The following is a 15,015-nucleotide window of genomic DNA, read 5'->3' on the forward strand; positions in this document are numbered from 1 at the left end:
TACAATTATGACAATTGATATTTCTACAAAAATATACTATCAAAAGGTAATTTTGAAAAATTAATATTTTTAAAATGTAATAATTGTATTATAAAAAGAAATTAAATTCTGAAAATAGACTATTATTTTTAGATGGAAGAAGTTGTTGGCTTTTATTTGATGGGTTGAACACATCTTTTAATAATTGGGCCCTCACGCGAAAGGTATGCTAAAATGGGCAACTTGTTATTGGCTGTTTGTCGATAGTTTTACATTGCAAAAATTTAAAGGCATAGTTACAGGTCAGTCTGATGAATTTAATTTTTAATAATAAATTTATTATTTTTAAAAAGTACAATTAAACTATTTATACTTTTTACATCATCATTTTTCAAAAACACTAATAAATTAAGAATAAATCAAAATTCACAAATAAAAGACAAAATATCCCAATTATTTAGCATTTTAATAAATTTTTGCGACAGAACTATTTGCGACGGCACACTTTGTCGCTCATTACTCTGTCTCTGTCTCTTTCTCTGTCTCTCTATCTCTTTTCTCTATTCGTCTCTCACTCATCTCTCTCTCTCACTACCCATCTTATCTACCACATTTACCACTACTGCAAATGCCATTCAACTACCACCACTCTTCTCTTTCTCTCTTTTACTCATCACTCTTCTTTCTCTGTCTGTTTGTCTATCTGTCTGTGTGTCTTTCGTTCATCTTTGTTCTCTCTATCTCTCTCATTTGTCTTCTTTCTATGCCTCTCTCGCTCATCTCTCTATCTCGCTCATCTCTTTTCTCTCTCTGTCTCTCTTATTCATCTCTGTTCTCTCTATCTCTCTATTTTTTTATTCTCTCTCTCGTTCATCTCTTTTGGCTCTCTTTCTATATATCTCTCTCATCTCTTGTTTCTCTCTATTTTTCTATATGTCTCTCCCTATCTCTTTCTCTCTCTGTCTCTCTCTTTCTCTATATCTCTTTATCTCTTTATCTCTCTCTCACTTATCACTCCTCTCTTTCTTTCTCTCTCTGTGTCTGTTTATCTGTCTCTCACTCTTCTCTCTCTCTCTTTCTTTCTATGTGTCTATTTATCTGTTTATCTCTCTCCTCCATTGTGTTCACATTGCTCACTCTCTCCCCCATCTCTGTGTCTCTCTGTGTCTCTCACTCATCACTCTTCTTTGTCTGTCTGTCTCTTTCTTTCTCTCTATGTCTTTGTCTCTCTTCTCTTTTTCTCTCTCACTCATCACTCTTCTCTGTCTGTCTGTCTCTGTCTTTCTCTCTCTCTCTCTGTGTCTCTCGTCCATCTTTCTTCTCTTTTCTCTCTTTGTCTCTTTCGCTCATCTCTCTTCTCTTTATCTCTCTCGCTCATCCCTCATCTTTCTCTGTCTCTCTCGTTCATCTCTCTTCTCTTTATGTCTCTCTCGCTCATCTCTCTTCTCTCTATCTCTCTGTCTCTCTGTCTCTCTCGTCCATCTCTCTTCTCTCTATGTCTCTTTTCTGTCTCTCACTCTCACTCTCTATCTCTTTCTTTCTCTCTCTCTCTCTCTCCCACTGTGTTTGAGTTGCTCACTCTCTCACTCTCATCCTCTCTATTTACTGAGCTCCCTCTTGATTTATCGATCCACTACAAGAAAATACACTTTTAGCGACCACTTTGTCTCTCTCTCGCTCATCACTCTCTCTCTCTCTCTCTCCTCTATCTGTCTCTCACTCATTTCTCTCTCTCACCATCCATCTCCAGTACCACCTTCACCACTACTACAAACGCCATTCCACCCCCACCACTACTTCCACTAACGCCACTTCACCTCTACGACTACTATTACTACTATCATCACCACCATTCCACTACCACCACTACCACTACTACTACCATTACCTCTCTTTCACCCCTGCCACTCCATTTACACTACCACTACCACAACTTCACCACTAATCTCTTTCATGAGGGCTAAGTGTGTAAAAAAAATTCACACTTTTTGCGAGGGCTAAGTGTGTAAAAAAAATTCACTCATCATGACTTATGAGTAAATAATACATATTTGTAAGATTTATTGATATTATTTCAGATTTTAAAATTTTTCTTAATTTTCTAATAATTAATTTTTTCAACTTTTTTAAATATTTAAAGCAAATTTGTTTATTTTTTAGATTCACTTAATTATTTTTTAGATTCACTTAATTTAGATATATATTTTTTTAAATTTGAGGGATTTATAAAAGTAATTGGCGATTTAATGCTAATTGAACTAAAGGCGTAAGCTGGGGCTGTGCGTATATATTTTTTAGTTGTACGTTAATGATTTTGACTGCTAGGATATGCTTGAGAAAATTATTTTGACAGCTACTTACAACTGAATAATAAATTAATTAAATCCACTTGACACATGATTTCTTCATCTGTCTTTATCTATGAGAAAATATACATATTGCATGTTCTAAAATTCTAAAAAATTGATTAGTGCCTAGTTATAACTAGGTTTAGTCATGCAGGAGTCCCAAAAAAAAAAAAAAAACACGGGTTGAGTTGGCTCATAATTTTTTTTTAAAAAAAATTTCCTTCTTTTTTTTTTAATTTTCTTTCTTATTATATATATAAGAATATAATAAAATATAAGGATATAAAATTTTAAAATATATTATTATATTTTCAGTACATAAAATATTAGGACAAATATTTAAGATAATTTAATTTTTGCCTTTTTTTTAATTTATAATTATATTACTTATATTTTTATTTAAATATGATTTTAATATATTTGTTACTTTTATTTTAATTTTTTAGACTGTTGTTATTTTACTTTTACCGACTAAATATTAGTCGCCGATTATAATTACAAAATTTAAAAATTGTGCTTCATATATGAGGGAAACTTCGGAGGGAAACTTTATTACTTCTTTAAAATTTTTAAAAAATTCAAAATTCAAAATAAGCAACAAATATTTACTATTTTTTTGTTTATTTTTATCTTTATTGAATTTTTTTTGAAATTTTAGAAAAAAATTATAATTTTTCGATTCGTTTTGTTGAATGAAAACGAAAAATAAAAAAAAATTATTTTTTACCTTTGGCGACCAAAGTTTGTTTTCAGCGACAAAATTGAATTTTAGTCGCCAAAGAACTAAAATGTTTTGGAGGGAGACATTTCAAATATTTAGAGGGATTTACAAAATACCTTTAGCGACAAAAAATTTTAGTCGCCAATAACCATTTATAAAATATCTCACGCTCTCACCAAACCAAACCCAACAAAACCAGCGCCTTTCTCTCTCTTTCTCTCTCTCTCTCTCTCTTCAGCATCCTTCTCCCTCTCCCTCTCCCTCTCCGCTGCTCCTCTCCCCTCCACTCTCACCGCCGCTCCTCCTCACGTTGGCCGGCAACCGGAGCACCGATTCACCCCATTGTTGGTCAACGTTGCCTGAGATCCTCTCTCTCCCTCTCGGCTCTGTTTTTCTGTCTCTCATTCTTTCATCATTCACTCACAAAAACCCATAGAGCTTCACATACACGCACACACATGGGTTCTTCAAATAGTCAGAAGGTATGATTTCCATTAATGGGTTCCATCAATTTTTTTGAAGGACCACTTTGAAGTTGTAAAACAGTTTTTGTTTGATTCATATTAAAAATGATAATGACCTAACATTTTGTTTGGCTCAAAACATTGGTCATGGTGTTTTGTGTTTTTTGGGGGGAATGTTGGTGAAATTGAATCACTTTGTCTGTGTAGCCATTGTTGGTTTTTAATCTATGTAGCTACTTCCCTTTCTGCTATCAACTTGAACATATGATTTCACTATCTCGCCCGTTAACTGTTTGATAAATTGCATGAACTATAATTTCTTCTTATATTCTTGGAAGTGTTTAATCTAGGGGATATTGACCAAAAAATCAGGTATTGTAGGAGTGCCCCTTATTTCTAGTTAGCTCTGATAATCTATCTAAGATAGATCTTCGCAATTTACTTCAGGTTGATAAGTCAATAATGATAAGTCAATATTTTTTTATTATAAGCCTTTTGTTCAATTAATTAATTGATTTAACATATTCAGAAATTACTTTGTCTACTAATTAGGCTACAAAATACTAAGAATTTAAAGTTTTACTTGATTTAATTCACTGGTTCACAATCTTTTATTCTTCTTCATTTTTTATTTTTTATTTATAAATTTTTTGTTCTGTTTGCTATAGTTGTATATTTGCTTCTCATTTTACAATAGTCTTTAATTTGTGTTTTGAGTTTGTCCTTCAAGAACATTATGTCTTTACCTTTCACCTTTCAGTCAAAAATATTACATATCTTTTGAAACATTAATATGGAGTAACATTCTGAGTGTATATTTGCAGGATTCAAAGAGCAAGGCCTATCCTTATAGATCCAGGCTTATACCATTCACAGAAATCTGGTGTATTTTGGGCCAAAGAGAAAAGATCTATGCCTTCTTCATTCAAGTTATTCATGGGTATATTCTTAGCTTTTGCCTTGTATGACTATTCTATTGTCCATGTAGATAACTCAAGTACCTGTTCATCTGTGTTCAGTTTTTCACCTTAGAATCAGGGATGCTGATGTTTTCATACATATGTGGTCTCATAAACTAATAGATGTTAAGAGGAATAAGTTAGTTGGATTTTCTGTACTTTTGTGGTATTATAGTGATACATTTTTGAATCAGATCCTGTAGTCCTCAATTATGATAAACCACCACCTGTTTGTGTGTTGCTTTTTGAAATTTAGGATTGATATTTGACCTCTTTGGTTCATATAGGCATAACTTGATGACAAAAAGCATGTGAATAGGAAAAACACAGCTGGCATTTTGCATCAAGCATATTTAGTGCATGTTGTAATGAAGTTTGGTCACAATTACAGCAGGAAATTGATATCGAGATGATGGGGATGGTGTAGGTGATGCTTTCTGAGCAGGAAATTTGAATTTTAAAAAATTCTAACGCAGACACATTGCAGACACTTAGGAAAATACATTTATATCACTTAAACACATTAAACACATAACAAGTTTTATTTCTCTTCATTTCTTATTATTTCTCACTAAATAACCCCATCCAAACAAGACTATACTGTAGAGGAAAAAGAGATGATGAATTGCTTATTAGTTTTATAGTAGAGTTTGTATTAGTTTTATAGTAGTGTGTGCACTGTCTTAGATTACAAAGTCCACCTGATTTGGAGAATGGAACAATGGGTGCTGATATTCTTGATTCATAATATTTTAGCAGTGTGGTTGATATCATTTCCCTTTAAAAAAAAAAATCAAGGAAATATCTTAATCAATATACTCTTGACTCTCTATTTTAGCAGTGTGTTGAAGCCAATAAAATATGTAGGCATTGAAGTTTGGCAAGTAAGACTCTTGACTCTCTATTATTAAAGTATTGTTATTTCTTCTAATTGGGTCTATGAGCTTGCACTTTCTGATTGAAGCTAAGTGTGTGAACCTCTGTTGTTATGAAGTAAAAAGGTTGCAATGCTTCATTGTCAGTTTCAGGACTTTGGCCAATTTTATTGATTTTTTATTTTTTTTTGAAAAAGTTGTTCATGTCATCGGTCTGAATACCCATTTTTCTTTTTCTTTTTTCCAAAAAGGAAGAAGAAAATGCTGACCCAACTGTGCAATAAAAATATGGTTGGAGTTGGATTATCCTTTATCCCATTTATGAGCCCCAACTGTGCAATAAAAATTAAACATGTTAAGGGTTCTAATTTGAGCATGTTTTTAGTTATAGAGGGAATTACATCATATTTTCTTTAAAAAGTTTGGATTGTAGCAGTGGGATTGAACTTGATTTGATGGGTAACTCAACATACTTCTGTAATAAATATGATATAGGTACATGGTCCCATACTTCCAGAATCCTGAAAATTTTAAAATAGGTACATAAGAATGTTTGGTTGCTTACCTCAGGCAAATGGATATGCACACCCCCTTTAAAATTTCCAAATTGGAAATTTTAATGAGTATATATATATATATATATATTTGGCCTGTGATATAAGTGTTTCAAGCTAATATGCAGAATAGCTGAAGCAATCCCTCTTATGTCAGGCCATTTAACAATATTTTTCATTTATGGGTGCTTAGTAATTCATTGTGCAGAGACCACTATACATCAGGATATGTAGTGAGATTATATTTTAAGTCAGGTTTTCTAATGGGTCATCTCACCATTAGTTTTGATTTATGACTGGCTCGCTATAATATCAGTTGGAGTGAGATTATTCAGGATATGTAGCCCTAGTACAAAAATACTATTCTCGTGTCTGGCAAGGCAACACCACAACCAAAGAAGTGAATTTTTTCAAATTTATGTAGAAGACATCCAACATATTTAGAAATTTTATTGTCTCTTTTTGAAGAAACTTGATTGACTTATATTTTGAAAATAGGCTGCAGGGCAAAAACAACAAAAGAAAAGAAAGGTTAGTGGTATATATTTTTTCTTATTTAGACAATTTAGGAGAAAACATAAAAGAGAAATTGATAAATTTACGTCGTCCACCTTGCATTGGAAAATGGTGAATATATTATCTATTTTTTCTTTGACAAATAAAATTATGGGATTATTTGTTGAATATATTTAATGCTAGAGGAAGTAGCAAAAGAAGCAACTAAACATATAGATCATGCAAAATTAGTTGGAAGTCTTCTGCTAAAAAGATTCCCAACTTTCTTAAGAACATGAAAGGTATTCTCTGGAGAATGTTTAGCCAATGACCTTTAGACTGTGTGTGTCGAGTGTAACTTTCTGTGAACCAATTGAATGGCTTTTTTGGACTAACTGACGAGAGTTCTCTATAGCATGTAAAGCTATAGTCTTTAGAGTTCCAAGAGTAACTTGTTTTGAAGTTGAAATGGAAGAAAGTGAGAACAAGAGATAACTTTTATTCACCCAAAAAAAGATCTATAACTTGCTTTCCTATATAGTTTGATTTAGAAGAATATTTCCATGTTTAGTTGTAAGGAATTGCATTTGTTGATAATTAACTTTTGGAAGATCTTTTGTGGTGTATTGTATTATATTTTGATTTTCAATTTGGTAAAAGAAATGGAGCTGTATCATTTTCTATGGGTTGATTTACTTGGAAATACTTGTAATTTGTAAAATTTATTATTTTTTCTTTAGATAATATTTGTGAAATGATTTTCACACTTTTCTTTTAACCTTTCACAACGGGAGTGTGAGAGGCTAATGGGGGAGAGTGAATATAATTTCTCTAATATTATTATTCAATAGAATGTAGATCCATTGCAATATTTTGAATTTTATCAAGGTCAGTTTTGTGGTAATTGGCATTTGAGGCCACCTTTATTACCAATTCTAACTTGCTTTGGAATTTTCTGTTTCTATTTACAGCATTCATGGGCAATGTGCAGCAACTATGAAATCTCTGTTAAGAGTAACTATAACTTTGAAAAACCTTTCTTGCACCTTGCCAGGAAGCTTGCAGGGTAATGGAATAGTACATTGTTTGTTATTTTATTTTTTGTTTATTTATACTGGTGGAGTTGTAGACTATTAGATAAAGATAAGCAATTAGTTGCAGGGGACTATTAGATAAAGATAAGCAAGAAAACATCACAAATAATTATCTTTATCTTTGCAGGGGAACTCTCCAAAGGAACCTTTTGAATTAATATCATTAGAAAAATGAAAAAATAGTGTGATAAAAAATCCATCAAAGATAGTGTGATAATATCATTAGTTGCATCATGATGTAATGAAAAAATAGTGTGATAATATCATTAGTTGCATCTAGATTAGGTGCATTTAAACATATAAGAAAAATTTGATTAAAATATGAAAAAAAAAATCCACCAAAGATTAAAAAATACAAAAAACAAAATTTCGTAAACAAATTTCAAATTTTATTTTTTGGTGGTGGTGGTGGTGGTTCACAGTTCTTAAATTTTTAACTTGTGGGGAACATTAGAGTCCAGGAATGAAAATTTATGAGTTGCTGTTAATGATCAATTTGTGGTGTTTCTTATCCCTTTGGTATTCTTTACAGGCACGAAGCTGAGCTTGCTGCAGCGGCTAGCCAGCCCCTTCCTGATGATGATGACGATGCATTTGACTAATGCTCATGACTTTAGCTTTTTGCTATCATTTTTCGTGCTCCTTTAGTTAATATGAGTTCTAAAAAAAAAATTCAACGCTATCGAAGGATTTGTGTATGAGAGGTGAATGTATCGCGGAGAAGAGACCATTTTAGTTATTCTTTAGCCATTGTTTGAAGTCTGGTTGTGGTTGTGCTTTGTGGTAGAATTCTTTAGGCTGCCATATGGATGTTTTGAGTCACTTCAAGTGTTTGCTTGAAGATTTTAAATTATGTATGGATTTAAATTATTGACGTTGGATTAGATTTGGACTGTATGGAATTTGTAATATATATAGAATTGGACGTTGAAGATTACTTTTTTGGATGCTTGGAACAGAAATGTGTGCACGTTGTTGAATGCTTTAATGGTTGATAACATATTTTGGTGTTGATAGATTATATTGTTTTATACAGGGTACAGGTTGTAATATAAATGAATACAGGTTGTTTACAAATTTTTTTTTTTTCAAAAAAAAAACAAAAAATTATTTGGCCATCAAATGTTTTGGTAGCCAAATAGGTAATCAAAAGTTTTGGCTACTAATAATTTAGTAGCAAAAACATAACCCAAAATGTTTTTGCCACCAAATAATTAGTAGCTAAAAGATTCGAGAATGAGAGAAAGAAACTATTGGCCACCAAATGTTTTGGTAGCCAAATAGGTAATCAAAAGTTTTGGCTACTAATAATTTAGTAGCAAAAACATAACTCAAAACGTTTTTGCCACCAAATAATTAGTAGCTAAAAGATTTGAGAATGAGAGGAAAAAACAATTGGCGACTAATACTTTAGTGGCGGAAACATAACTTTTGCCGACTAAACTAAGATTAGTAGCCAAATGTGTACTTTCGGCGACTAATTATTTAGTAGCTAAAAGTGATACCTTTCCCGACCACAACAAGTTAGTAGCCAAAAAGCCTCATTCGGCGACTAATACTTTAGTGGCGGAAACATACCTTTTGGCGACTAAACTAAGATTAGTAGCCAAATGTGTACACTTTCGGCGACCAAACAAATTTTAGTCGCCAATACTATCGCCGACAGGGTAAAGGCGACGAACTTAGCGACAAAAAATTTTGGTCGCTAAACACCTTCGGCGACTAAATAAGTGACTTTTGGCGACCAATATTTTGGTAGCCAAAAGTGACATTTCTTGTAGTGTAAGTTCGGTCTATTTTTTAGGTGGGCCCCGAGTGTCGATTTACTCGGGTCAAAGTGGTAACGCGTTCTATGCCGCGTTGTGATTCACGTGGTATATTTGGTTGCTCAAAACCATTACCGAGTGAATGGGAAATTTAAGCCAAAGTGTGCTCCATGAAAATGGAGTTTTGGTGGAAATTCCTTAAGGTTGTAAATTGGCTTGTCCCACATTGATTTGGTGGGAGGTTTTGAAAGGGTTTATAAGGCTTGGGTTTGGTATTTGGGGTGTGCCCCAAGGGGTACCCAAGTGTTTTAGAGGAAGAGGTTATGGACAAAATGGGCTAGACCCATTGGACCCAAAAATCACCACACGCGCGCGCCGCCGTCCGTCCGGTCGGGCGGGCTGGGGTTGGGCTTCTAATCTTTTTGGGCCAAAAACATTTGAATTTAATTTTATTTTTTGGTAAAATAAAATCCAGAATTCAAATTAAATTGATTTGAATTTTCTGTACATCCAATAAACTAGTTTGGAATTAATGCACACCCAAACAGGGCCCTTCCCCTTTTTTGCTATCTGTTTGAATTATCAACAGATTCAAATATGTTTGAATTCAAAACCAACAGGTATCATACCTGTTCAATTTAAAACCAAGAGCCACCTTTACATCTATAAATAGGACCACCCTCATTTGATATTTTTCATTCAAAAATTTCGTATTTTCACCTCTGCTAAATATATACTTCATCTTGCTGCATTTTATTTCTGAAAGAAAGAGTGTAAACACTTAGTGTGTTCGTAAGGCAAACAATTTGTAGTGCTGCTATTGTTTGTGGTAAGATCATTTCATCCTGGGAGATAGACGTCCAAATTCTGAAAGCACCGTGGAGAAGACGAATCTGTCTTAAGGACACAGTGTCAAACACTGGACTTGATCAGAAAATAATTCGAACAAATTAAATCAAGTAAGTTATTTAATTTATTTTCAGTGTTGTTTTTATTTATTAAAATCATATTTAAATTTTGTTTTTGTAACAAAATAAAATCTGTTTTTATTTATTTATTTTTATTTCGAGTTTGGTTTTTTGTAATCAAACAAATTCTCTCATTTTCTTTATTTCTTTAAATTCTAATTGTTGTTGTGTACACAATAGAATTAAATCTTTTAATTACAGTGAAGATTGTCCAACAATATAGACCAAACTTGAGAAAAAATTCTGGTTTAATTTAATTTTATTAATATGGGGGTGTATCTCTTACATTAGTTGAGATAATTTAATTTTCTTCTGTCACAAATATTTTTATGACAGTGACATTTATTTGTTATTGAGTTGCAAGAATGTATACAATCAAAATGGGTTTTTGAATTGTTTGATTCTTAGGCAAATTTTTTTTTTTTTATGAGGATATGATTTTGTCAAAACATTAATTCTGACTTGAGTAGTCATAATTATTTTGGTTTTTTCTTGAATTTGTTTTAAAATTCATTGATTTATATTAGAAGTGATAGGGGTGGTGAATATGATGCACCCTTAGATGTATTTTGTGTACAACATGGCATTATTCACCACACTACAGCACCCATGTTACTAAGTTCAGGCTTATCACAGAACTTGTGAGGGGAAGAAAATTTTGTCTGCTAATTATGTTCTTAATAGAATACCCCACAAGAAAACCAACAGCACTCCTTATGAATTGTGGAAAGGTCGACCGCCTTCCTACAATTACTTAAAAGTGTGGTGGTGTTTGGCAAAAGTTGAAGTTCCTATTCCTAAAAAGACTAAGATTAGACCAAAAATAGTAGACTGTGTGTTTATTGGTTATGCTCAGAATAGTAGTGCATATCGGTTTCTGACTTATAAATCAGAAATACCTGATATAAATGTGAACACTATTATAGAGTCTAGGATTGCTGTATTTTTAGAACATGTCTTTCCTTACAAGAAAGGACAGGAATTAAGTTCATAGAAAAGAACTTATGATTGTACACAAAGTCAAGAAACTAATGACAATCAAACAAAAGAGACTAATAATAGTCTCGACCAACAGGATTTAACTAATGATGAACCAAGACGAAGTAAGAGAGCGAGAACATCAAAATCCTTTGGTCCAGATTTTCTGACATACTTGTTAGAAAATGAACCTCAAAGCTTTAAGGCAGCAATGACAGGTCCTGAAGCACCTTTGTGGAAAGAGGCTGTTAATAATGAAATTGAATCCATTATGCAAAATCATACTTGGGAATTGGTGGATCTTCCACCAGGTTTTAAACCTCTTGGATATAAATGGATATTCAAGAGAAAAATGAAAGCAGATGGTTCAATTGACAAGTATAAAGCAAGACTTGTTGTTAAAGGTTACAGACAAAAGGAAGGTCTGGACTATTTTGACACATATTCCCCTGTGACAAGAATAACATCCATTCGCATGCTTATTTCTATAGCAGCGTTGTTTAATTTAGAAATACATCAAATGGATGTTAAGACAGCTTTCTTAAACGGTGATCTAAATGAAGAGATCTATATGGAACAACCCGAAGGGTTTGTAGTATCAGGGCAAGAAAAGAAAGTTTGTCGACTTGTAAAATTCCTTTATGGATTAAAACAAGCACGTAAGTAATGGCATGAAAAATTTGATCATGTAATGCTTACTAATGGGTTTAAGATAAATGAATGTGACAAATGCGTCTATGTTAAAAACACTGACCAAGGATATGTCATAGTTTGTCTTTATGTGGATGACATGTTTATCATCGGAAGCAGTCAAAACATGATCAAATCAACTAAGCAGATGCTTAACAAAAGATTTGATATGAAAGATATGGGGGTCGCAGATGTTATATTAGGAATGAAAATTACTAAAACATCTGACGGATATGCATTATCTCAATCTCATTATATTGAGAAAATTCTTGATAAATTTATCAAGGATGATTTGAATTTAGCTAGAACACCTGTAGACATCAGTCTTTATTTATTAAAAAATAAAGGAGATGCAGTGTCTCAGTTAAAATACTCCCAAATCATTGGAAGCCTAATGTACCTAATGAATTGTACTCGTCCTGATATAGCTTATGCTATCAGTAAATTGAGTAGGTACACTAGTAATCCTGGAGAAGACCATTGGAAAGCGATCATTCGGGTTCTTAGATATCTAAGATTTACTCGTGATCATGGTTTGAACTTTACTCGATATTCAGCAGTACTCGAAGGTTATTGTGATGCCAATTGGATATCGGATACTAAAGATTCAAAATCCACTAGTGGATATGTCTTTACTCTAGGAGGCGCTGCTGTTTCTTGGAAGTCCACGAAACAAACTTGTATCGCACGATCCACAATGGAATCCGAGTTCATTGCTTTAGACAAAGCAGGTGAAGAAGCAGAATGGCTTCGTCACTTCTTAGAAAACATTCTAATGTGGCCAAAACCTGTGCCAGCTATTTGCATTCATTGTGATAGTCAATCTGCAATAGGCAGGGCACAGAATCACATGTATAATGGTAAGTCACGACATATTCGTCGTCGACATAATACCGTAAGGCAATTGTTGTCAAACGGAATAATCTCAATAGATTATATAAAATCTAAAGAGAATATTGCGGATCCGTTAACAAAAGGTTTGACAAAAGAGCTAGTGTATAGTTCATCGAAAGGGATGGGATTAAAGCCTATTACATAAGAGTCGTCATAATGGTAACCCTACTTATATGACTGGAGATCCCAAGAACTAAGTTCAAAGGGACAACTAAGTTATGTATGGCTCACCAGAAATCACCAAGGGATTAAAAATTCCCTACCCATTCCTATGGTGAGAGTGATATCTGTAACATATGTTGTATGCAGGGGTATAAGGATAAGCTTTGCTTTTAATGATTACTTATATCTTGGTTAAGGCATAAAATCAAGACGAGTAGAAGGAGATACTCACAATAAGAATCACCTATATGAGTGTTGAACTAGGGCCGGTTCTATGAGAATGAAAAGGCTAAATTCTCTAGAAACACTTATGAAAACCAGGCGCGTTCAAGGCCAAAATGAACACAACAGTGAGAACCACGATGTGTTAGAAGATATTTTGTGTGAAATCTATTGTCTTGGCTTACACAAACGACTGAACAATTCAAGGCATCGCGTCCATTGGTTAGCCAGTAAGTCCGATAGGTTATCACTAGGGAAGGTTCAAAGCCGAAAACTACCTATCCTGATGCAAGATATTTTCGACTTATACTCTTTCGTTAAAGTCTGCATATTGTTGCATTTCCGTTGTCATCAAATTCCATTCATGTGGGGGATTGTTGGAAATGGTTATAAAATTCTGGATAAAACCAGAATTTTTTCCTAAGTTCGGTCTATTTTTTAGGTGGGCCCCGAGTGTCGATTTACTCGGGTCAAAGTGGTAACGCGTTCTATGCCGCGTTGTGATTCACGTGGTATATTTGGTTGCTCAAAACCATTACCGAGTGAATGGGAAATTGAAGCCAAAGTGTGCTCCATGGAAATGGAGTTTTGGTGGAAATTCCTTAAGGTTGTAAATTGGCTTGTCCCACATTGATTTGGTGGGAGGTTTTGAAAGGGTTTATAAGGCTTGGGTTTGGTACTTGGGGTGTGCCCCAAGGGGTACCCAAGTGTTTTAGAGGGAGAGGTTATGGACAAAATGGGCTAGACCCATTGGACCCAAAAATCACCACACGCGCGCGCCGCCGCCGCAGTCCGTCCGGTCGGGCGGGCTGGGCCTGGACTTGGGCGCGGGTGCGTGGTGTGTGGTTGGGTTGGGCTTCTAATCTTTTTGGGCCAAAAACATTTGAATTTAATTTTATTTTTTGGTAAAATAAAATCCAGAATTCAAATTAAATTGATTTGGATTTTCTGTACATCCAAACAGGGCCCTTCCCGTTTTCAAACAGAAATAAACTAGTTTGAAATTAACGCACACCCAAACAGGGCCCTTCCCCTTTTTTGCTATCTGTTTGAATTATCAACAGATTCAAATCTGTTTGAATTCAAAACCAACAGGTATCATACCTGTTCAATTTAAAACCAAGAGCCACCTTTACATCTATAAATAGGACCACCCTCATTTGATATTTTTCATTCAGAAATTTCGTATTTTCACCTCTGCTAAATATATTCTTCATCTTGCTGCATTTTATTTCTGAAAGAAAGTGTGTAAACACTTAGTGTGTTCGTAAGGCAAACAATTTGTAGTGCTGCTATTGTTTGTGGTAAGATCATTTCATCCTGGGAGATAGACGTCCAAATTCTGAAAGCACCGTGGAGAAGACGAATCTGTCTTAAGGACACAGTGTCAAACACTGGACTTGATCAGAAAATAATTCGAACAAATTAAATCAAGTAAGTTATTTAATTTATTTTCAGTGTTGTTTTTATTTATTAAAATCATATTTAAATTTTGTTTTTGTAACAAAATAAAATCTGTTTTTATTTATTTATTTTTATTTCAAGTTTGGTTTTTTGTAATCAAACAAATTCTCTCCTTTTCTTTATTTCTTTAAATTCTAATTGTTGTTGTGTACACAATAGAATTAAATCTTTTAATTACAGTGAAGATTGTCCAACAATTAATACCATCACTGATCTTATTCAATAAACAACAGAATCATTCAGGACATATGTCATTCATGGCTACGCTTTGAGAGGGGGAATTTGGCACACTCGAAGATATTGATCATGCTATACAAAAAGTACTATTTCCTGTTGCAGCTCCTTTTTTTATTCTTCAAATATCAATTTAGTAGATGTGCTG

General features: G+C 33.5%; 1 protein-coding gene across 2 annotated transcripts; it reads left to right on the top strand.

Annotated features, from left to right (window-relative positions):
- Window positions 1-3,249: 3,249 nt before the first annotated feature.
- Window positions 3,250-8,445, top strand: LOC145821189 (uncharacterized). Of its 2 annotated transcripts, XM_082917728.1 has the most exons (4): window positions 3,250-3,530; window positions 4,337-4,452; window positions 7,367-7,461; window positions 8,022-8,445. In XM_082917728.1, exons 1-4 carry the CDS (start codon window positions 3,507-3,509, stop codon window positions 8,135-8,137), a joined length of 351 nt encoding a protein of 116 aa, XP_082773854.1. In that variant the 5' UTR covers window positions 3,250-3,506; the 3' UTR covers window positions 8,138-8,445. The 2 variants fall into 2 exon arrangements, 1 of the variants encoding a protein (XP_082773854.1); XR_014363217.1 differs by lacking the exon at window positions 7,367-7,461 and having other exon boundaries at window positions 3,256-3,530.
- Window positions 8,446-15,015: the final 6,570 nt, after the last annotated feature.

Source organism: Camellia sinensis, chromosome 3, assembly GCF_055761805.1.
Source record: "Camellia sinensis isolate YWXY chromosome 3, ASM5576180v1, whole genome shotgun sequence".
Taxonomy (NCBI): Eukaryota; Viridiplantae; Streptophyta; class Magnoliopsida; order Ericales; family Theaceae; genus Camellia; species Camellia sinensis.

Coding starts and splice junctions, on each gene's coding strand:
- LOC145821189 (XM_082917728.1), top strand. CDS start 3,507: ATGGGTTCTTCAAATAGTCAGAAG. Junction 4,453..7,366: donor TTCATTCAAGTTATTCATGG/GTATATTCTTAG, acceptor TTCTATTTACAG/CATTCATGGGCAATGTGCAG. Junction 7,462..8,021: donor CTTGCCAGGAAGCTTGCAGG/GTAATGGAATAG, acceptor TATTCTTTACAG/GCACGAAGCTGAGCTTGCTG.